This window comes from Alosa alosa, chromosome 22 (genome assembly GCF_017589495.1).
Source record: "Alosa alosa isolate M-15738 ecotype Scorff River chromosome 22, AALO_Geno_1.1, whole genome shotgun sequence".
Taxonomy (NCBI): Eukaryota; Metazoa; Chordata; class Actinopteri; order Clupeiformes; family Clupeidae; genus Alosa; species Alosa alosa.
Genome location: NC_063210.1, coordinates 22,986,021 through 23,008,021, shown reverse-complemented (window position 1 = coordinate 23,008,021; position 22,001 = coordinate 22,986,021). Strand labels below are relative to the sequence as shown.

The following is a 22,001-nucleotide window of genomic DNA, read 5'->3' as shown; positions in this document are numbered from 1 at the left end:
AATGTCCTTTTTAAAGTGTGCCATCTTAAGTCACTTCTTGTTTTTCTTTTAAAATACAGAAAATACAGACACTTGAAGAACATAGAGAAAAAAAATAAAATAAAAATGAAGCTAACAAGCTCTTCTGACAGCACTTGTTTTTTTTTCTTTTTCAGACAAAATGGAATTCATGGCGAAGGAGAGAGGGAAGGGAAGAAGAAGGGTGACTTGGTGCAGTAGGAAGGGAAAATGGCTGACAAAAAAATAAAAATTGCTGGCATGAGGGGGGAGGAGGGGAGGGGGCAGAGTTAGTCTGGGGTCTGTCGGTGTGTTCTGGTCTGTTTTTAAATTATTTTTCACGGAGTCTAATTTCCTCTCTGTCTGTGTCTCTCGTGTTTTTCTCTCTTTTTACAATGTTTATTTGTTTTTATTTTTTTACATTTTATTTGTTTGTTTATTAATTTCTTAAAATCTTCCAGACCCCCCAGGCCTGGGCGATCCCCCCGTGCCCACCGCTGAGTGGATCTGGCGCTGATAGACAGCAGGGAAGTTGCCGCCTGTGGGGGTCGGAGGTCAAGGTCGAAGGTCAGAGGGCAAGGGGTTTACGGAACGTCGGCTCGCCTGGCTCGGTGCTCCCCTCTCCCTGCGGCCCCGTCTCACCGTTCAAGGCTGGGCCGACATGCTCTCACTCACACACACACACACACACACCCACCCACATGCATACCCATACATGCGCACCCCCCACACACACACCCCGAAAACACACAAACTCCCGACACACCCACACACACTCTCTCTCACACACACACATATACACCTCCCTCCCTTCTCAAGATGATAAAGAAGAGGAGTCCTTCTGTGTTTGCTGTGCTTGTGTGCGCGGCACCGGCTTCTGGCCCTCCGCGTCCCGGAAGTGTTTCTCAACCTGCGGAGGGGTCACACAGAACAGCGTCGGTGTAAGAGGGAGAGAGAGTGTGTGACAGTGTGTGTGTGTGGCCTATGTGGAGGGAGAGAACATCAGAGACACTCACAGACAAACAAAGAAACACTCACACACCCAAACCACACATCAGCTACGGAAAGTCCGAGGGCCCACTTCCGTTATCGTAATTGTGCAGCTCAATGACCTGCATGCTCAGTTCCTTCTTGCTTTTAATTACTCAGAATTAAATGAAAGCACGTCCTCAACTGGATTCCTGAGGCCAGTTACAACCACACAGAGCACATAAACCAATTGAGTGAGTGTGTGTATGGGTGAAACAATGTACAAGTTGTGTATGTGTGGAAATACAAGAGGGCATTAACTGTGTGTGTGTGTGTGTGTGTGTGTGTGTGTGTGTGTAGCAAGCTAGTATTAAAAGCATTCATAACTTTGTATTATGTGCCTTAAGCTGCTACCCTCTTGCCTTTGCAGTTCTGTGTATGTGTGTACACATATCCATATTGGGAACCAGTCTTAAAAGTACTCACTATTTTGCGTATATGACTTAAAGCGCTTCCCTCTTTGCCTTTGCAATTATCCACCTGGTAGGGAGGCGAGATGACCACGTCATCCATCACGATGATGTTCTTCTCCTGCCACTTGCAATCTTTGATACTATAAAAGAAAAAAGAATGAACGCCGCAGTCAGCTGCAATCACGCACCAAACCCAATCAGACATTTACCTTACACCTTTGGGCAAATTAATTGAAACAAAAATTTGAAGAAAGGGTCCCTTTCTCCATTAAAAGGAAGTTGTGGCTGCAAAAAGAAAACAATGCCCAGGGAGGGACTAATGTGTGTTTACTCTGGGAAAGTCAAAAAAGACCCTCGCAAGGCCGCTGAACACATCAATTCCTTGAGACGATGAATACCGAGTCGTTTGCCGGTTGGCACAATCTTGAAACAACACAGTAACTTTATAGTAAGTACTTCCCTCAAAAACATGCGAAATCTGTGTTGTAGTGACTTAATTTCAAGATGGCGCCGACCGGCAAACGACTCAAGGTATTGTCTGTATACGGTCCTTTTTTAAAAAAAATAAAAAATCTGTACATTTACAAAGTTGTCAATTCCTCGTTTTATATTTTAGGACCCTCATTATACTGAAGTGTCAGGCTACTTTGAGCCTCGTAAATGGTTTAAAATTAGCAACTTTTTTACCATGAGAAATGACCTATCGCTACCAGTATTAGCATTTTGGAAGCATCGACTACAAACAGGCTAGTTTAGAATGCATCGGATTAGTGTTTTTTTGCTCCCCAGCGAACGTTCGAACTTGTCATCATGCTAAGCATATCCAAAATCCATTTTACACCGGATTTCCCCTTTAACTGATATTCTCAAATAAATATATTACACCATGTTGTTCAGACAATAAAGTGTTGTGTCCTCGTGTCTAAGAGCGGTGCTGCCCAAACAAAATTTGTAGGACATAATATTTAATTGATAAACATCATGGGTACAGCATCATGAAATGAATCTTTTATTAGTTTTCACAGGAACCGACTTTGCGGTTTGCCCTTCAAGACATTGGACAGGCTGGAAATGGAACCATTCTCTGCCTTACCATGTGGTTTTAGAAATGCTTAAGGGCCCGTTCACTGTGGAAAGCTTTTCGGTTTCTAAAAACTCGATGCATGTTGCAAATATTCCATGAATTTAAATTGTGAAAAAGTGTGTGAATCTATCTTAATGCATCTCAATGCTCAATGTTTACAGTCCCAAAGGCTGACACAAAGACAGTCGGCACCACAAAAACATCTCTACTGTATGGTAGGGACAAAACACAATAACCATGTTATCTAAACTAAAATGGCCCAACAGGAAGAGAAGTACTCACGTTTTGTGAATAGTGTGGAATAACTGCTGGCCTTCCACAGACACCCCTGCACTGATTGCATAGGCTTGGGAGAGCTTGTCCTCCTTTTCTGACCGTGCTCGGTTGGCCAGCTATGGAGAGAGAGAGAGAGAGAGAGAGAGAGAGAGAGAGAGAGAACAAAGAAAATTGTGGGTACAATTCCTGGCATCCACCGTTGTGCCCTTGAGCAAGGCTCCTAACCCCTAGTTGCTCAGGGGACAGTGGCCCTTGTAATATAAATAAGAAAGTCACTTTGGATAGAAGCATCTGCTAAATTAACAAATGCTAGGAGTGTAAAGGTTCACGTATTCATACCAAACATTTTAGGCACAGGACGTTAGGTTCAATATAGATGTGTATCGATTGTATCAAATGAGTCTTAAACAATAATCACCAATAGGCTTTTTTGCGTGCGGAGATTGTTTTAAATTTGAGTTCCTACACATATCAAGTGGAGGACCATATACAATATCATAGTCTTTTAACATCAAAAAACATTTTAAACTAAATTACTATTCCTGTTACCCATCAGCATTATTGTCAGTGAGTTTTAACAGTACATACAGGCTTAGTTTACCCCAAAACTAACATAACCGTGACTTCAAAACCAGGGTACACACCGAACCGTGATTTTTTTGTGTTCCGTTACACCCCTAATAAACGTAAATGTAATTGTAAACGTAGCTAGAGAAAGTGGCAGCATAGCGTCAGAGACAGCACTGAGAACGGTACCGTGGACAATACACCAACTCACTGACAACTTGTTCAGACATTACAAAGTCACTGACAATTCAAATTATTTGCGGTGTGTGTTATCCACAAGCATGCATGCGGTAACATACAGTAAATACATCTCACCAATCAAAGGGGTTACCACAACATAAATGTAAATAGCTGTGAGCAGTCTCATATTATTTATGGGTGAATGAATACCATTCATAAGTTTGCAAGGCGTTATCGCCGACAAAGTCTCAGTGCACATGAATGAGGATCAGGAGATGAAGACCGCTGCATGGCTACTGATAACCAAATCAAACAATTTGGCAAACGTCAACTTCTACAAAGGATGCCTTCATTGCTAGCTATGGAGCAAACGCAGACTTCTACACGGGGTTATTGGTTTGATATTTAAAAACAACATCAGACGGAATGCCTCAAGTGACGAATAAAATCTCAGTGTTCGGCAGAGTCATGTCGTTAGAAGATGAAGATTGGCCGTGCGGTTAAAGGTCAGATACGTGATTCATGCGAAGCAGAGGATTCACCGATGGCCAGGGGTGTATTCCAAGTAGGTGGTTATGAGACAGACCTGGGTAAGTCAACCCAGAGGAAGTGGTAAACCCTAGTAGATGAGCCCTTTGGCTTTGATTAGTTTGGAGATTGAAGCCCCCTGGCTGTTCTATTATCAGGTTTAATACAACTCCTTCTGGGTTATCTTAAAGTGAACGTTAAAGTTGACTGATATTTAGCAGACACTTTTATCCGAAGTGACACAGACTCGCAATGGCGGGGATCAACCCCCGGGTCGACCGATTGTCAGTTGGCGACGTTAACGCTGTTCCACCCCGCCCACCACTAAACCGCCTCGTTGGAATCATGGGCAGAAAAAATGCCAGCTGGGGTAAATAAATCAAAATGAAATAAGATGCTGGGAGAAGCCCCCTTACCTTGCTTATATTGAGAGATGCTAGCGGAGGTGGGGTTTCAGTGCGGTCATTGATGATGTCCACCTCTGACACATAGGCTAGGTTAATCAGGACCACGTCACTCAAGTTTGGCTTACCGCTGGAGGAAGCACATTCTGAGAGGTCAAAGGTTAAGGTGAACAGCAGCACATGAAGGTTAACAGTACTTTATTCGTAAAGTCAGAGCATACGCACGTACGCACGTGCGCACGCACACACACACGCTACCTCAGCCATTTATTGGCCTGACTTTTGCACTATTATATTGACTGTCTACTGTATGCACAATTTCAACCCATATTTTGCTGCTCTTATTTCTTCATTGTATGTGCCTTCTTATTTACTTTTTATATTGTTTACTTGAATGTTATGTTTGTCTGTGGCCTTAATTGGTAAAATATGTCTCGTCTCCACCGTGGGATAGTGGGAAACGTAATTTTGATCTCTTTGTATGTCTTGACATGTGAAGAAATTGACAATAAAGCAGACTTTGACTTACACACACACCTCACTGCTGTCACTGGACACCCCACTGCCCCTGTGGCGTTGACCTCTACTGTTTTTATACCACGAGTACCTATTTTACAACCAACAGTTTGTAATCTATTCTACTTCCAGCTGTTACTGACCTCATTCCAGAATCCAGAATTTATGAGTTATGGATCTAGAAAAGACCAGCAAAACATCAATCCAAATAATTAAATCCTCAGGAAGAACACAATCAGATATTTCTCCTCTCCAATGGGTAGAAACTGGCACTGCCAAGCAAAAAAAAAGGGAACAACGTGTGCCAGAAACGGAATGCTGAGCAAGAGGTTTGAATGCTGGTCATTACTGACTATCTACATCACGACTTCCCACTTATCTGAGTAGAGGTGCATTTGCATACGATTTTCATATATGCAGAGACAAGTTACTGAAACAACTTTCATTTTCGTATTCTAAGAACATTCTAAGGCATTTCAGAGCTGGGAACACCACAGAATGCTATGGAGTTCCCTTGTAGGCAGACAGGCACACAAACACGCACGCCTACTCTGTCCAGTCAGGTCACTTGTTTGACCATACCTGCACTGACCACCCCATTCTCACACAAATCAGTCAATGTTGATTGGCCATAGCCACCACCAAAATCTATGTCCCCTTACACACCGACAACACATCAATTGTAACACACAGCACAGCGGCCCACACTAAACATATCACATCCTTCATCTTGCTGACACATCACTCAAATGAATGAACAAGCCTCCACCACAGTTCCACCACTCTGCCTCCTGTCTGTTGCCCCAGAACAGAGAAGAGCGAAAGGTCCAAGGCTATACTGCCACCTATTGAGAGAACGGGGAACACCTACACACAAGATTCAAAAGACTCCAGTCTCGCTCAATACTCCACTGAGGCCTCAAGGCCATTTTCAAGCATGGACAGCAATAGCTAGCCTGCTGCCCCAATTTAAGACTTGCTGCACACAACAATGGCAGACACTATAGAAGGTGGTAAGCGTCTACATTGCTGACTACGACTAATCCTTGAATTTCCCCTGGGGATCAATAAAGTATCTATCTATCTATCTATCTATCTATCTATCTATCTATGCTGACAGACTATAGCATACATTAATGAGAGCGGCAATGACGAGTTAGACACACGCACAAAATACAAACTATGCAACACAATATAATGTTGCCCATTTCAACCCTTATGAAAAAGAACTATAGGAACCGTGTAGTATTTTGGGACAAAATATTATAGTACCATCAGGAATACTATAGTATTTTGGACCATACCATAGAAGTAGTAAGACTACTATAAGAACACTATAGCGGGCAAGGATATTATAGAGGTAGCCTATTGCAGAACACCACAGAAGCATTATACACTACCATAGAAATCTTGTAGTATTACGTATCATTGTAGTACTTTTTCGTAAGGGATAAAGGAAACAGTATCAGTCACCCGCATGTTTCCATGATTTGTCATAGTCTGGAGGTAAACATGTAGTGCAACAACTAATGCCTTCCTACACGATTAACCTTACAAGATATAATGGTAACTTCATATTTTTTCAGTAGTTCAATATGTTTACGTGTTTACTCATTTTTACATTTATGACGGGCCTTTAGAACTCAGATCGAACTCGTTTCCCTCAAAACTACAATTCCGATCCAAACAACACGGTAGTCTCGCACTTTAATGTCTGTATGTGGTATGTCTGTATATAATATATATATATATATATATATATATATATATATATATATATATATATTATTGTCTATGGCTATGTCTAAAGTATGTCTATGTCTGCATGGGAAAGTAAGAAACGAAATTTCAAATTCTTTGTATGACCAGTGCATGTAAAGAAATTGACAATAAAGCCGACTTGACTTGACGGTAGGACAGCCAACATAGACTGACATTACATTAACATTCAGGGAGTGACCATCGTCATATGACACTAATGTTGTGCACAAAAGCAATGTTGGTTCGAATAGCCAATACGCGAATAACTCTATAGTCAGGCCTATACAAATTATCCACAAGATAGGCCATTTAACGATACAATGTGTCTGATGTAATGTTACCATGGGGGTGCCAGCTAGCAAGTTAATGTTACAGTAACGTTAGCCTTTTACTATAATATGCCTTAAGCTTACAAACCACAGTCAAATGAAAATAACGTTATCCGTTCCCTACTATCGCCACTAACGTTACCAGCATTAGCAGACAGCTAGCTGCTAAGTAATGTTAGCCATTCAAACTGTCAATCGGCTACTCGGCATATGTTGTCTCATGTAATCAATAAACGTTAGAACAAATCATTACCATATGTTGATTAACTTTAACTGAACAACCGCTGCGGCTGGCTTATGTACGAAGCATAAAGCAATGTCAGGACAAAAATGATCAGTCGACTCTTCATGCTACCTAGCTGGGTGCCGAACACGTTAGCTAACACAGAAGCCCCCTGACCATAATGTTAGCTACTATGCTAGCGTGCTAGCCAAAGATATGTAGTTTGATGAAGCACACCTCCAGTAACGTTACACTCAAAGGTATGCATCGTTGTACACTACTGATAACAAGTAAATACATTTATGATCTAAAATTGACATCCTGAACAACTGAATTAGCCAATTTGCCAATGCCACTAATCAATCTGACATCGCAGGCTAACATCAACTCGCTATGCTATCAGGCTAATGAGGATCTGCCATGATGCCACTTTGGAATTGCCAAATAGTGATCCGAGTACAGACAAGAGTACTGAATTTCACATTGAGCACAACACATGAGGAATTGCTACAAACGCTTGTCCGTACATATTTCAATAGCTTACTATAAACAAACACACATAGTTTGACAGAGCCAACTCTACAGACCACCAAATATATTGAATGAAGAGTCAGCTTGCTAGGTTAACCGGCTACCACATACACTTGCGACTGCACGGATCACTATTTGACATATTTCGGTTACTAACAGGCCCCTAACTGCCAAGGTGGCCATCGAGCCCTTGGTGTCCACCGATCGACAAAAGGATACTCAAAGTCAACATCTTGGATTGGTAGTCAAAAGCCACGACCTCTCCTTGTAAACGTTGACCTAAGCAGGTAAGACAAGAGACATGGCTCCCGACACTGAAATACTCCCCCGGTCCAGGAGCCGCCATCTTCTCCGCCAGGGAAACCGGAGCGCCTGCTTTTACGTAAACGTGCGCGACGGCATGACTCTTTTAAAAATGGGCGTGTCAAATGACGCCAGGAACACTTTGCATCTCTTGTTCATTCATAGTATCACAACATTTTGTAGTATCCATTTGTGCTTAGTGCATATTAATACATTTTACATATTATCAAGGTTATATCATATATATCGGCTCAATTTATCTACAGTTTTTGGGTAGATAATCACCCCACCCCAACACACACACACACACACACACACACACACACCTGCTCCATTCGCAAAGATATCTGTATTGATGCACGCCACGGGATTCGGGATTGCAACAGTTAATTAAATCACTGTCTCACAAGAAGACAAAAAAGAATACAACAATTACTGTTTTGTATTATGTTTTAAAAATGTTGGGATACAGAAAACACAAAACTAACATGTATAATTTGGTAAAAGAAAAATCTCATAAATCTCAAAAATCTCATAGCCGAACAAAATTACATTTTACTTACGATAACGTTGATTTTACTTTTAGATTCAGAATCCAGCATAGTTGTGTGCTTGAGAGAAAATAACTATGTTTGTCCCATTCTACTATCCGTGTCCCGGATTCAACAAGCCAATGACGTGGAGAGTTTCTTTTAGTGCGGAGCGCGGTGTGGGTGTAAACACTGATAGGTGCGAGAGTAAATGAAAGCCAGTGTAAGAGTCCTGATACTGAGGAGGAATTATTCTGTTGTTGGCAAGTTAATGATTTATGGTTTATCTTATTACATTACACTTCTTGCATAGCGTTTCATTGAATGTAGGTTAACTTTAGGGGTTAAGGTTAACACTGGATCTTGGATTTTCATCAAGACGTGGCTGCTGCTAACGTTAACAGTAACTTCCTCAGCATATAACGTTCGTTTCAATTGTTTTTTTTCCTTGTATTTTCAAAGGTAATAACACCAGGGACGTGCGGCCTATTGTGTCATTTATCAACAGCTAGTGATGGATGCCGTTCATACCCAGGGTATTTGGATAGCAGAGTCCTTGCAGCTGTCAACGAAACAATATGAGCACATATGGCTCTTCGCCTCTCACATGGGTGACCCGAAAGCAGCGTTCTTGTTGATATTTCCTCTGACTTACTTCGTCAGCCGACAAACTGGCGTAGCCGTGGTCTGGGTTGCTGCTATATCGGAATGGCTCAACCTGGTGTTCAAATGGTAACGTTAAAGACTGATTTAATTTTGGATATGGGGTGACTCATTCTAATAATACGTTTCGCATGCTCAACCTACTGTAAATTATCGTATTGCTTGCAGGATTCTTTTCGGAGAACGGCCATACTGGTGGATAAAGGAGTCCGGCCTGTTTGAGAAGAACCCGCCTCAGCTACAGCAGTTTCCCTCTACCTGCGAAACTGGACCAGGCAGGTTCTCTATAGTCAAGTTAAAGAAACATGCTGAAAAGCCTTGCAAACACCACCAATAACACATTTGGCATCGACAAAACCTAACCATAATATTGTTTTAAATGTGAAGCCCGTTTATTTTCATCAGAAAGCTTGACTCAATCTTTGGTAGGGAAAGGTCAGCGCTGTCTGGTGAATGCCATGTTAGCTTTATATGGTGTAGTGTGTGCATAGATCTTTTTCACAGCAGCCATTTTGATATGGAAAAAGTAAGCACAGGTGTTACTACATACCTTAGTCTCTAGTCTGTTCAATTCAAGTGTTATTTAATGTCATCAGTAACACCATATATCTCATGTAAAAATGGCTGCTGTGATAAAGGTCCATTCTGCTGTTGTCAGGGATCAGAAGTTGAGTTTGATTGACAGACCCTGCATGTCCGCTCACAGGTAGTCCCTCGGGGCACGCGATGATCACAGCAGCAGTGTGGTGGGTGATGGTATCCACCTTGGCCTCAGAAATACACACTCGGACAGGCAGGTTAGTGCTCACAGAAACTCACTCTCTAGAAAATAAATCACTCATATTCGTTTGTTTTTATTCTTGTTTTTATTTCACTTATGCATTTAGCTGACGCTTTTGTCCGAAGCTACTTACAGATACAAATTGCAGAGGCCAGTCTCCCCAGAGCAGCTTGGGCCTTGCTCAAGGGCACAGTGGCACAGTTAGCCATCCTCATTTCAAAGATATAGGTTATTTGCCACTGTTTTTCCAGTGGCTAGTTCAAGAGACAGAACAGACTATACTGTTCGGATACAGGTTTTGTGTTCTGCTGTCCAGTTATGAATGAAATCGGCCCACTTTGTAGTAACCTACACATTCTGTTTGGGCAAAGCAGTCACTAAGTATAGTATATATACTCTTTTGAACCCGTGAGGGAAATTTGGTCTCTGGTATCCCAATCCGTGAATTAGTGAAACACACTCAGCACACAGTGAACACACAGTGAGGTGAAGCACACATCCCGGCGCAGTGAGCTGCCTGCAACAACAGCGGCACTCGGGGAGCAGTAAGGGGTTAGGTGCCTTGCTCAAGGGCACTTCAGCCGTGGGCTACTGGTCGGGGTTCGACCGGCAACCCTCCGGTTACAAGTCCGAAGCGCTAACCAGTAGGCCACGGATGCCCCAAGGTGCTAAACCTCTGTGACCTGTGTTATGTTTGACTCCCAGTAAGGTGGTGGCTAGTTTGCCATACTTGATCTACGTCCTGCTGCTTGCGGTCATTGGCCTCTCTCGGATCTTCATACTGGCCCATTTTCCCCACCAGGTCATTGCTGGGTTCCTGACCGGTAAGAGTTCACAGTTCACATCATGTGATGTACTATCTAGATGAACACATTACATGACCATATAGAAGAAGTGATATTGGCTACTGATGTTATTAATTGTTAATACACAATATAATGATGGTTAATAAAGGGTTAATAATTCTCAAATTGTTGACTGAAATGTTAAATATGGATGTATGTAGGCTAACATGTCATGGCAAAATGTCATGTCATTTAAAAAACAGCATATGATTATGGTAAAAGCAATTTATAAATACATATTGTGTAACTAAATATTAAGTTATATAATAATTCATTCTACTCTACGGGTTCACCCACTATTCCAGGTATTGTTCTTGGGGTCTACCTGAGTCGCTCCATTCCGAAATCCCAGTCCTTGCTCTTCTACCTTCGCATTAGCATGGGAATACTGGTGGGAACACTGGTACTCCACACCGCCCTGGAGAAGGCCGGAATCCCATTGTCCTGGTAGGTGCTCCAGAGTGTTACTATGAGTGTTCTATTTGAGACAGAGAGGGATTCCTAAAAGTCCAAACGGTATTCACAAATTAATTGAATTTACGGCAACAACAAAACAAACATGTGTTTTGCTCTTTTTGCTGAAAGGTCAGTGGCACTGGCGAAAAAATGGTGTGCTCACGCTGAATGGGTTCGCCTGGACACCAACCCTTTCTCCTCCATCGTGCGGGCCAGTGGGGCCTTGACAGGCCTGGGGCTCGCCCAGTCCTGGAAGCCTGGCGGATGGAGCCTCTCCTGGGCCCCGCGGGCTCTCTGCGTGGCCCTCTCAGCCATGGCCCTCCACCACATCAACCGCGTTAACCTCCCCATGGACTACCCCGTCCTATTCTACACGCTCTTCTTCGTCAAATACACCCTCGTGCCTCAAGTGGTCATTCTTTTCATCCCTGGCGTCGTCCATTTCCTCACCGCCAAAGCCAAGAGGGATTGAAGACGGTCCTGTTACATTGCCTGGCTGGCATGTGGTCTCGAACCGGCAATGCTTGAGGGCATCAAAAGCAGAAGCTCTTCAGCTTCTTACACCAGTGGCTTGCGTTTGATTGAGCACTTTTAAAAGCATCACAGCCTTGGGGCCTGCATACATAGGGAACTTAAACCATCCATGTTGGTTCACCTCATCAGTGAATAGAGCAAAAGATGCCTTTTGCTCTTTTTTTTTTGTTCAAAGTGTCAGTGATTTAAATTGATTTCAAAGACTGATGGTGTGGGTAAATAGTGTTCTGCAGATCCTTAGTTTTTGGGGTTGAGCCCGCCTTGTAATTTATTGTGACATTTTCATGACATTTTCATGGTTTGTCATCTTTATTGTTTCCAAAGACATTTTTACCATCTTAAGTAAATACTAAAATGTAAGTAGTGTCTGTAAGAATTGCACTTATTTCCATCTATGAATAACTGAAAATATCTCATCTCACAAACTTTAATCTGTGCCAGACTGTCAGGAGCTCAGTGTTTGGTTATGTGTACGAGAGACTCCCTCTACTGGTAGAGACATGGTATTGCGCCACAGTAGAACACTGCTGCATTGCCTCTAGTTGCTGTTGAAAAGGAGGAAAGAGTGCAGAGAGCTCTAACTATATGGTGCTCATGTCCTGCTCGATTGTGTAGTAGAAACACTTGCATTTGGGATCATCTGCAAAGAATGTCTTACGTCTCTCTCTAAAGAGTAGAACGATTTAGGGAAAATAATCCAGTTGCGTTTTTTCTGGCAGATATTGCGATTTGATTTGCGATATCATTTTTGAAAGTTAAGCTTCAGTTCAGTATTCACTATAAAACTGTATCGTATTATACTGTCACTATGTCATTTTTTTGCTATACATTCATCATACTGCTGCCCATGCTGCAAAAGTTGATACATGTTATGTGTGTTGCCTCAGGAAATAACAAAACATTCCTGAATAATCAGTCGTAAGCTACACGATTAATTGCGGCCTAAAAATCGGTTAATCTTTTAGCTAAAAAGCAGAGTAACTAGGCATACAAATAACATATTTCTGCGGTAGCCTACATTTTACTGTAAGTTCTTTTTACCATCAAACCAATAGCAAATTAGTGTGAAAATGTTATGATGAAGAGAGGAACTTATCAGAATTAACTCAGATGCTAGAATAACACTAATCGGTTAGAACAGTGGCAACCTTAACATAATTGTTCGTAAAACATTGCATTTGCTGTTAGGAAACAATCAATTAACAAAAGACTGAATGGCTACATTGGCTGTGCAGTGGTGGCTTTATGTAGTGTGCAATCACCCTGTGTTGCCTTGAGTGTTATAAAGATACAGATTCTCATGTCACATGATAAAAACACATTCGGTTTTATTGGTTTCTGTTAAACAGATTTTTTTCTTTCACTTTTTTTGTTTTGTTTTGTTGTGTCACAGCGCTCAGAAAGCTCACATGTACAGACAAGAGAACTCTGTCCAGCAAGCAGTTACAATGAACTCCAAAACCAAAAGTCAAAATGAAAGGAAATTAATGGAAGCTGCCCCAGTTTCTCGCTCTGTGTGTGTGTGTGTGTGTGTGTTTAGTTGACAGATTAAATGAATGGGAAGGGAGGGGGGGACCAATGAGGGTGTTTTATATTCCCCAGTTCACTCAGATTGTATATTATATAGCTAGATGTGCAGAGGGAAGAAAGCTGGCTTATTTTCTCTCTCACACACACACACACACACACACGTGAGTTGTTCATATTCCAACCTGGGAGCAGTAGAGAGCAGAGACTAAACATGCATCTGACTATTTACAGCAAAAATAATTTACAATTGTGAAAGAAAAGGGGGAACAAAGAAAATAAGTACTGTCATAAGAACCTCCCAGAAGGTTTCTTCCACGCCGCCATGTTCTGAGTGTCTGTGTGTTTGTGTGACCGTTTGGTGTGTGTGTGATTTGTGGTGAGATCAGCTGGGGTTCTGCTGAGACCGTACTGAGCTCATGGAAGTAGAAATTGGCAGAGTTTTCCGTTTCCATGGTTACTAAGTGTGCCTGTGTACGTAGGTTGTCCCCAGCAACTTAGTTAATACTTCATTTCCTGATTATGTAAAAAGCTTTACTTCCTCCCAGCCATCCTCAGAGCTGTATTGCATTTCTACTCATGGACAGGAATGGCACTGAGATTATTTGTGTTTAGTGCCTTCCATACAACTTGAGCAATCATGACAGAGTTGTATAATATTTTGCCAGGGCCAGAAGGCATCCATTCAAGGCCTTGCCCAAGAGTCATTTCCTTCCCTCAGACAACTGGGAACCCATACAGACATCTAACTAGCCTGTTTGTGTTTTATGTTCACACTCTAAACACACACAAACAATCTCTCTCTCCATTCCTCATTTAATGGTAGATTTCCTGAATTTCCCCTTGGGGATCAATAAAGTATCTAACTATCTATCGATTTCTTTGCTTGTTTGTTTGAAGCCTATCCAGCCTGGCTCTCTAGCCCAGACCTGCTCCATAGCACACTGTTGTGTGTGGGTCAGGAGTTACGCTGGACGGAAGCGCTGCCCGATAGGTGCCTCAGACTGTCAGCAGTGGTTTGCTGGGAAAGGAAAGGAAGGAAAGGCTCCGATGGACGCTCACAGGGGGTCTGAAGTCGGTCACTCTGGGGATAAAATTCATGTGGCTGGCTTTTATGTACAGCAGTTACAATGTGCTCTAGAAAGGCTCTCTGTATATGTACACATGTTCATACTTTTACAAACAGTTTGCTTTTTTCCCTTAAAGTTATTTGTTCTTTCACTCAGACATTCACTCACTCACTCACATCAATCATTCATTCGTTTGTTTGTTTCAGAGTTCATAATTGCACCAAGAACAAGTACGGTTGGCTAGTTTCTAAAAAGGACACCTACACACAAATTAATTTCTTCTGAACTGCTGTTTGGCAGGGACCTCCGCCCACCAACATCTACAAACAAAACTCCCTGGCCCTACCAAAGGGTTACCAATCCGAACCTACTACATCAAATCAATAAAGTGCTCTTGGTTAAGAAACATCACAGAAACATTGTGCAGTAAATGTGTCATAATAACAACAAAAACTAGTAATTAAAATAATCAGTAACATAAAGAACAAAAATATATATTTTAGCTTCTTTTCTTCTAAAACACTCCTCTCTGTTTTACTTGACTTTGTGAGAAGGGCATCTGCAAACTTTCGAGCCTACATGTAAATCACACTGTGCTGTGGCCGAAATCTCATTTTTCCATTTCCAAATATCTGGTGAGCGTAACTCACCTCGACATGTTCTCACTCTGCTCTTCAGTGTGTTCTAGATAAATAACCAAAATGGATCCCACCTCAAAGTGAGAACGTTAGAACACAAAATCTGAAACATCCGTCACACCTGTTATAAAATATATACGCGCAGTAGCAGTGGACTGTCAAGATGGTAGAATCAGTAGTCACTTTTTTGAACAATATCAGTCACTCAGTCCACATCAAATCCAAATGTACATCTCTCTCTGGGTTGTAAACATTGACGTTAGCATATACTCAAAGTCCTCCTCATGGATCCGTTTTTTTTCGCTGACCAAAAACGTTGAAAGTTAGCAAATGCCCTCATTCCTCTCCGCTCCAGCTTTTAAAAAAAAAAAAAACAAAAAAAAAAACAAGTCCAAAACAAATGCTATGCTTATACATGGAGTTATACTGTATTTTCATATGTCTATACATTATAGAACTGACTTATAAATATTTCTCTGGTGGCTTTCTTTAAGTACAGCTTTCTGAGTCATTTCGTAGAGTATCTCTTCTTTACAGTATTGAACAATCCTGTGAGAGCTTCAGCAGAGCCTTGAGTTGAGTCGGAGTCTTTGACCGCACGTGCGGTAGGTGTTCGAATGAAAGAGAAAAGTCTGGACTATCCCCATTGCGATGTTCCCATTCAAAAACACATCCAAACCACCACACACACACACACACACACACACACACAATCTACACTTTCTCTCACTGGCCCACTCATACTACTTTTTCTCTCTCTCTCCCTCTCTCTCTCTCTCTCTCTCTCTCTCTCTCTCTCTCTCTCTCTCTCTCTCTCTCTCTCTCTCTCTCTCTCTCTCTCTCTCTCTCTCTCTCTCTCTGTAACAATGCTTCAGGTCTGCGTTTCTGCACTGAGGTTATGTCTAGATGTGCTCTTCACACTGTAGAGAATGAGGTTGTGATTTGCGGTTCGTATACAGTATCCAATAGTAGTAGTAGTAGTAGTAGTAGTACACTATAGCATAAGCCACAGACGAGAAGCTTTTGACTAAAGTTATGTATACAGAGGCTACAGCTCTGGCTGTCGTTGTGACTACTGAGTGTGTCCCCCCCAGAGTCCAGTGACCACCTGAGACACTTCTGGTTCTGGCCCCGAATCCAGGCCAGGTCCTTCTATTGGGTCAACTGATTTCGCTGCCTGACATGTCTTTCCACATTCACATCTATAATCTGTTATTAAAATAAATAAACAAAAAACAAAACAAAAAAAATGTAACAACCTTTTATACCCCTGGCTCCTCACAGATATACACGCACACACCCACCTCTTTTTTCTTTCTTTCTCTCTCTCTCTCTCTCTCTCTCTCTCTCTCAAACACACACTTTCCCCCCGAGCCCCTCCGCACAAACACACCCACACACACTCTCATGGCCCCCCGGAGGGGGAGTTGTGTTGTCAGACGTTGGACTCCACGAAGGGTCTCTTTGGTTTGATGGGCGAGGTGGACGCCTGGCGCGAGTCGCGGGACAGCTGGCGGAACATGTTCTCCTGGTAGGCCACCTGTGCCACGGGCAGAGTCCGCGCCACCTTCACGTCCTGGTAGGTGGGCCCCTGGCTCACGCGCTCCAGCAGGTCTCGCTCGCGGGCGCTCCCGTTGGCCAGCTTGCCCAGCGAGGACGGCTGCGATTGGCTGCCACCGTAGTACTCATCCTCCAGCAGGTGGCCGTTCTGCGCGTTGTTGGTCTTGTTGTAGTAGGCGATGTTGCCGAGCGACGCCGGCGGGCTGTAGGAGGACGCGGACGCCGCCGCGGCGACGGACGCCACCGACGCCTGGTGGATGAGGTTGCCCGGCGACGTGGGGCTGGAAATGCCCCCGCTGCCGCCCAGGCCGCTGTCCATGGACGTCATGGCCCATCCCCGCGCCGACGGCTGGTGCAGGTACTGCTGAGTCCGCGCCGTCTTGTCGATGATGCCCATGAAAGGCGTGCTCCGCGACCGGGCGCTCTCGCCCCCGTACAGGCCTCCGCCGCCCCCGCCCTGCGACGGCGAGATGGCGGCGGCCAGCTCGTCGCGGTCGTACGCCGCCTGCAGGGGGATCTCCATCTGGCCGATGGAGGAGGCCGGCCGGAAGCCTGGGGCTAGATTACAGGCGGCGCCCGAGGAGAGGCTGCTGCTGGAGGGGGAGAAGCGCATGCTGACGCTCTGCGAGTGGATGAGCGGCCGCGGCGACGCCGACTGCTGATGCTGCTTGAGCGGCAGCTCGCCGGGGCTGGCGCTGATGGGCCGGCGCAGGCCCAGGTGCGGCGGGATCTCGGGCGAGCCCATCTGACACACGCCGGGCACGCCGCCCGAGGCCACCACACGCTCGCGCTCACGCTCCGACACCGGGTAGTACGCCGCCGACTGGCTGCGGCTGATCTGTGGCGTCTGGCTGAACCGGAGACCTCCGCCCGGACCCCCCCCACCCCCTCCTCCTCCTCCTCCTCCGCCTCCTCCCCCCGGGCGGTACGCGGAGGCTGGACGCTGCTGCTGGGGAGTCAGCTCGTCCTTCAACAGCGCCCCCTCCAGGACGCCCATGCCACCACCGCCGGGCACTCCCGCGCCCCCTCGACCGCCGCCGTGCTGGCACAGTGCGCCCGCGCTCAGGCTGGACTGCACCTGCTGCGGCGGAGGTGGCGGCGGCATGGCGCGTCCGTCCAGCGAGGGCTGGTACACCAGGCGGCCGCGCTCGTCCACCAGGCCCCTCTCGTCCATGGATACGCCCTGATAGCGGCTGCTGAGCGGGTGAGCCAACTGCCCACCACCACCCCCGCTGCCGTACCCCCCGTTGCCCCCCTGCTGGCTAGTGCGGACGATCTGGGCCATGGAGGGCTGCAGCCGGTGGTGCTGCTGGCTGGACGACGCCGACTGCGAGCACTGGGACGCCTGCGACTGCAGCTGGAACGACCGCTGGCTGCTCATCTTGGAGAGCGGCGACTTGGGCCGCGCGGGCAGCGGTAGCGGTACCGGCAGCGGCTCCTGGTGCTGGTAGCGGACGGGCGAGCCCGACTGCGAGCGGTACAGGCACACGCTCTCGGGAAGCGGCGGGCTGGCCCTGTAGGGGGCGCTGCGGCGCAGCGGGGACGACGGCGGGCTCGGGTACGGCTCGTGGGCCGGCGGCGGGCTGAAGCGGTACGGGTGCTGGTCCGGGGACGCGTGGGGGGGGGAGCTCGTCCGGTAGTGGGCGTTCTGGTGGGTCGGGGAAAGTGGCGGGGACGCCGACTGGTAGCTCTGGCGCGTCGGAGACGACATGGACGAGTGGCTCGGGTGGAAGTCGAAGCCCTGGCCGCCGGACAGGTAGACGGCGTCGGGGTGGTGCTGATGGTGGTGGTACTGGTGGTGGAGGTGGTGATGGTGCGCGGGGGAGAGGGGCGGGCTCTGGATGATTGGCAGGCTGGACAGACCCATGGACACGTTCTCCAGCTCTTGCTCCAGGTAGTCCTCGTCCTCAAACAAGTCCTGCACGGGCTCCATGTCGTCCAATCGCGGCTCAGGGGGCGGGATGTGCACAGGAAGTACGGGCTCCTCGCGTTCCTCTGGGGGAGGTGGCGACGGGGGAGGAGACGGGGGCGGGGCTATCTCGGGCTCCTCTGATTGGATGGTTTGTTGGTGCTCCTCATCCACGCGCTGCAGTAGCCGCTGGATCTCGCGGTTGTTCGGAGACAAGCGCATGGCTTCTCTCAGGTCCTCCAGTGCTTCGGCAAACTGTCTGCAGGCAAAACACACACACACACACCAGCCTCAGTTCAGTTTGCAGGGGGTGTGTGTTCATCAAAAAGAATACAATTCTGTGACAGACAGTGGGGCTCTAATTTGCATGACACACAACATGCTATACAATGCAGTAGCACCATCCTGCATGAATGAATGATAATCTAATCAATGGGAGAAACATCTTTCTAATACCATGCTACACACACAACCACTAGTGGGCTAGTGCACAGATGAGGACATTCTCAGTACATTAATTCCTTTTCTAAAGATCAACAGTATAAAATTATAGATGTATAAAAAACGCTACAAATTACTCAACACATCATTGAGCCATGCCATGTATAAATAAATTAAGGCATGCCAATTAAATTGATTTTTAAATATAATTCAACCGAAAATTAAACACGCAAAACACATCACGTATACAACAGTTACCACTGTAATGCAAAGGCTGTGCTGGATTTGCAAAATAATCAATCTTTCCATTTTGATTATGTTGTTTTCATAATAGTCATTACTTGACGGTTAAACGAGTGTTGATTGGCCCTAAGGCAGCCCTATGACATGTCTTCAAGACTTTATTGACTGTTAATCGATCGATTTGATTGGCCCTAAGGCAGCCCTACGACATGTCTTCAAGACTTTATTGACTGTTAATCGATCGATTTGATTGGCCCTAAGGCAGCCCTACGACATGTCTTCAAGACTTTATTGACTGTTAATCGATCGATTTGATTGGCCCTAAGGCAGCCCTACGACATGTCTTCAAGACTTTATTGACTGTTAATCGATCGATTTGATTGGCCCTAAGGCAGCCCTATGACATAGCCCTCTACCAGACATTTCCTTTCAGCCCATACCTGCTGCTTCTCTTGGCGCGTGCTCTGGCATAGAACGCCTCGTAGCACTTGGGTTTCAGCTCCAAGGCTTTGGTGGCAAACTCCTCAGCCATCCCGAAGTCCTACACACACACACATAATCACAATCACACACACACACACACACACACACACACACACACACACACACACACACACATACATGAAAATCATCAGATATTATGACTGGAATTATTGAAATTATTTTCAACACATTGGTCTTACAAAACAAGATAGGCTTAAAAATGGAGAAAAGTCTCAAAACCATAAAAAGTCAAAAGACTTAACCACTCAAGCTGCTATAAGATTAAAGTATCTATCTTGGGGTAGTTGGGACAGTTGAAGTTGAAATTATCGCCAACTCGTCCTGAATGGGTCGACAGGCCGTAGGCACTAATTGTCTGCCTGGCTAGTCAATAAGCGTTGTGCTGACTGGCTGTTCATAAAAGGCTGTCAAATTAGTCATTCATTCAATACTCGTTACTTGAGTCTTGAGTCTATTCATTCTTTAGCTAAAACAGTTGAAGTTAGAACAGAGGTAAATTAAGTATAAGTATAAGTATAGTATAAGTATATATACTTTTTTGATCCCGTAAGGGAAATTTGGTCTCTGCATTTAACCCAATCGGTGAATTAGTGAAAAACAAACAGCACACAGTGAACACACAGTGAGGTGAAGCACACACTAATCCCGGTGCAGTGAGCTGTCTGCTACAACGGCGGCGCTCGGGGAGCAGTGAGGGGTTAGGTGCCTTGTGTGTGTTGCCTAGTTGTGATGGCTGTTTACAAACAAACAATTATACTGAATCTGGACTGATACTGAAGTAGGCTTTGAAGTGCAAATCACTTTGAATTGCCATCTGCCTCGAGTGTCAGATTTGTATGCTATAACGCACACAGAATGAGCTTTGGATTTCTGAAAGAAGGGACTCTTTACGGTGAAGGCACTCTTTACGGTGAAGGCACTCTTTACGGTGAAGGACTGTCAGGGCTCTTTACGGTGAAGGACTGTCAGGGCTTTTCTGTCGAGAATCCCAACTCCCAGCGCCATGCCAGGCAATGCTCAGCTAATGAGGAGCGCTGTGAGAGGCACGCCGGCTCATTCATCCGCTTCAACCACAGCAGCTCTCGCACAGCAAAACTGATTTACACTTAATCCGGCTGCCTTTTACCTGCTGACAGCGCTCACTAAGGAGGATACTCTGGAGGAATCAAGCGCAGTTGAAAGCTGAGATTTTTAACACAATGGAACATTGTCAGTATATTACACTGCTCAAAACAATTAAGGGAACACAAAAACAAGGGTTTTCCATAATTGTTAAAACACATTTTTTGAAACCTTCCACCCTTTTCTCCATTCTCAAACTACATTCACAGAATGTCTGACAGTTCTTGCAAAATAAAACACTCGCCTCAAGTTTTACTTGTGCTCAGAATCAAACAGTGTCAGAGCACTAATCCAGTGCATGATTGAAGTGTTCCCCTAATTTTTTTGAGCAGTAAATTTTCAACATATACTGTACATGTCCCAAATAACATGTTCATTGTCTGTTTAATGTATATTGTCTATACTGTATACATTAGCTATCATATGACACCATCGCCTGGAACCAAACTCTGTTGAATGAGGCTGAATAACATTTATTTTAGTTCATGTATAAAGTTTAACACTGATCTTGCTTTGCATGCATGTGGAGTGTGTTAAGTTGCTTTGCATGTTGCAAGTTTCTATTGGACTCACGTTCATTTTCCTGCGGCAGCGCGACAGGTTGAGGAACAGGGAGACTTTGAGCTCTCTGAAGGCCTTCAGGTCGTCGCTGAGACCCTCACGGGGAAACTTCTTCAGGGCGTACTGGTAGCGCTGGGCTGCCTCCTTCACCTTCCCTTTCTGTGGGACAGACACACACACACACACACACACACACACACACGTACACAGACACAGACACACACACACACACAGACACACACACACACACACACACACAACAGGACCGCATGCACACACACACACGCACATCCAAAAAATACATGCATATCAGACACACGCATACACACGCATACACACACACACACACACACATTATTCAAAAAGCTTTTTCATACTTTTCATACTTTCATGTTGTACATATCAACATCTGGTTTGCCAGCTGTTCAGATCTAAAGCATCATCAGGCAACACACACACACACACACACACACACA

The 22,001-nt window shown here is 45.0% G+C and overlaps 3 protein-coding genes across 4 annotated transcripts in view; 1 reads left to right on the top strand and 2 right to left on the bottom strand.

The window, feature by feature from the left end:
* Nucleotides 1-730: 730 nt before the first annotated feature.
* Nucleotides 731-8,219, bottom strand: lsm12b (LSM12 homolog b). The gene is made up of 5 exons (XM_048233898.1): nucleotides 8,058-8,219; nucleotides 4,491-4,624; nucleotides 2,806-2,915; nucleotides 1,453-1,579; nucleotides 731-907 (listed from the first exon to the last, which is right to left on the bottom strand). Exons 1-5 carry the CDS (start codon nucleotides 8,182-8,184, stop codon nucleotides 812-814), a joined length of 594 nt encoding a protein of 197 aa, XP_048089855.1. The 5' UTR covers nucleotides 8,185-8,219; the 3' UTR covers nucleotides 731-811.
* Nucleotides 8,220-8,849: 630 nt separating this feature from the next.
* g6pc3 (glucose-6-phosphatase catalytic subunit 3) lies at nucleotides 8,850-12,756 on the top strand. 2 transcript variants are annotated; one of them, XM_048232594.1, is made up of 7 exons: nucleotides 8,850-8,934; nucleotides 9,180-9,403; nucleotides 9,503-9,609; nucleotides 10,041-10,131; nucleotides 10,821-10,939; nucleotides 11,266-11,407; nucleotides 11,546-12,756. In XM_048232594.1, the coding sequence occupies exons 2-7, from the start codon at nucleotides 9,186-9,188 to the stop codon at nucleotides 11,886-11,888; spliced, it is 1,020 nt and encodes a 339-aa protein (XP_048088551.1). In that variant the 5' UTR covers nucleotides 8,850-8,934; nucleotides 9,180-9,185; the 3' UTR covers nucleotides 11,889-12,756. The 2 variants fall into 2 exon arrangements, with proteins under 2 accessions (XP_048088551.1, XP_048088550.1); XM_048232593.1 differs by having other exon boundaries at nucleotides 9,134-9,403.
* A 3,259-nt stretch (nucleotides 12,757-16,015) lies between these two features.
* Nucleotides 16,016-22,001, bottom strand: part of tanc2b (tetratricopeptide repeat, ankyrin repeat and coiled-coil containing 2b) — a 122,801-nt gene continuing 116,815 nt past the window's right edge. Inside the window, 3 exon segments of the mRNA XM_048234074.1 lie at nucleotides 16,016-18,913; nucleotides 19,779-19,879; nucleotides 21,538-21,684. Coding sequence (XP_048090031.1) covers nucleotides 16,621-18,913; nucleotides 19,779-19,879; nucleotides 21,538-21,684 — 2,541 coding nt within the window. The 3' untranslated portion in view covers nucleotides 16,016-16,620.

Excerpts from the sequence above, each read along its gene's own strand:
- lsm12b (XM_048233898.1), bottom strand. The coding sequence starts at position 8,184 with ATGGCGGCTCCTGGACCGGGGGAGTATTTCAGTGTCGGGAGCCATGTC. Across the intron at positions 4,625-8,057 it reads ATCCAAGATGTTGACTTTGA|AATGTGCTTCCTCCAGCGGT; the intron begins GTATCCTTTTGT and ends TTGACCTCTCAG. Across the intron at positions 1,580-2,805 it reads TTCCACACTATTCACAAAAC|TATCAAAGATTGCAAGTGGC; the intron begins GTGAGTACTTCT and ends TTTCTTTTATAG.
- g6pc3 (XM_048232594.1), top strand. The coding sequence starts at position 9,186 with ATGGATGCCGTTCATACCCAGGGTATTTGGATAGCAGAGTCCTTGCAG. Across the intron at positions 9,404-9,502 it reads CTCAACCTGGTGTTCAAATG|GATTCTTTTCGGAGAACGGC; the intron begins GTAACGTTAAAG and ends TATTGCTTGCAG. Across the intron at positions 11,408-11,545 it reads GCCGGAATCCCATTGTCCTG|GTCAGTGGCACTGGCGAAAA; the intron begins GTAGGTGCTCCA and ends TTTTGCTGAAAG.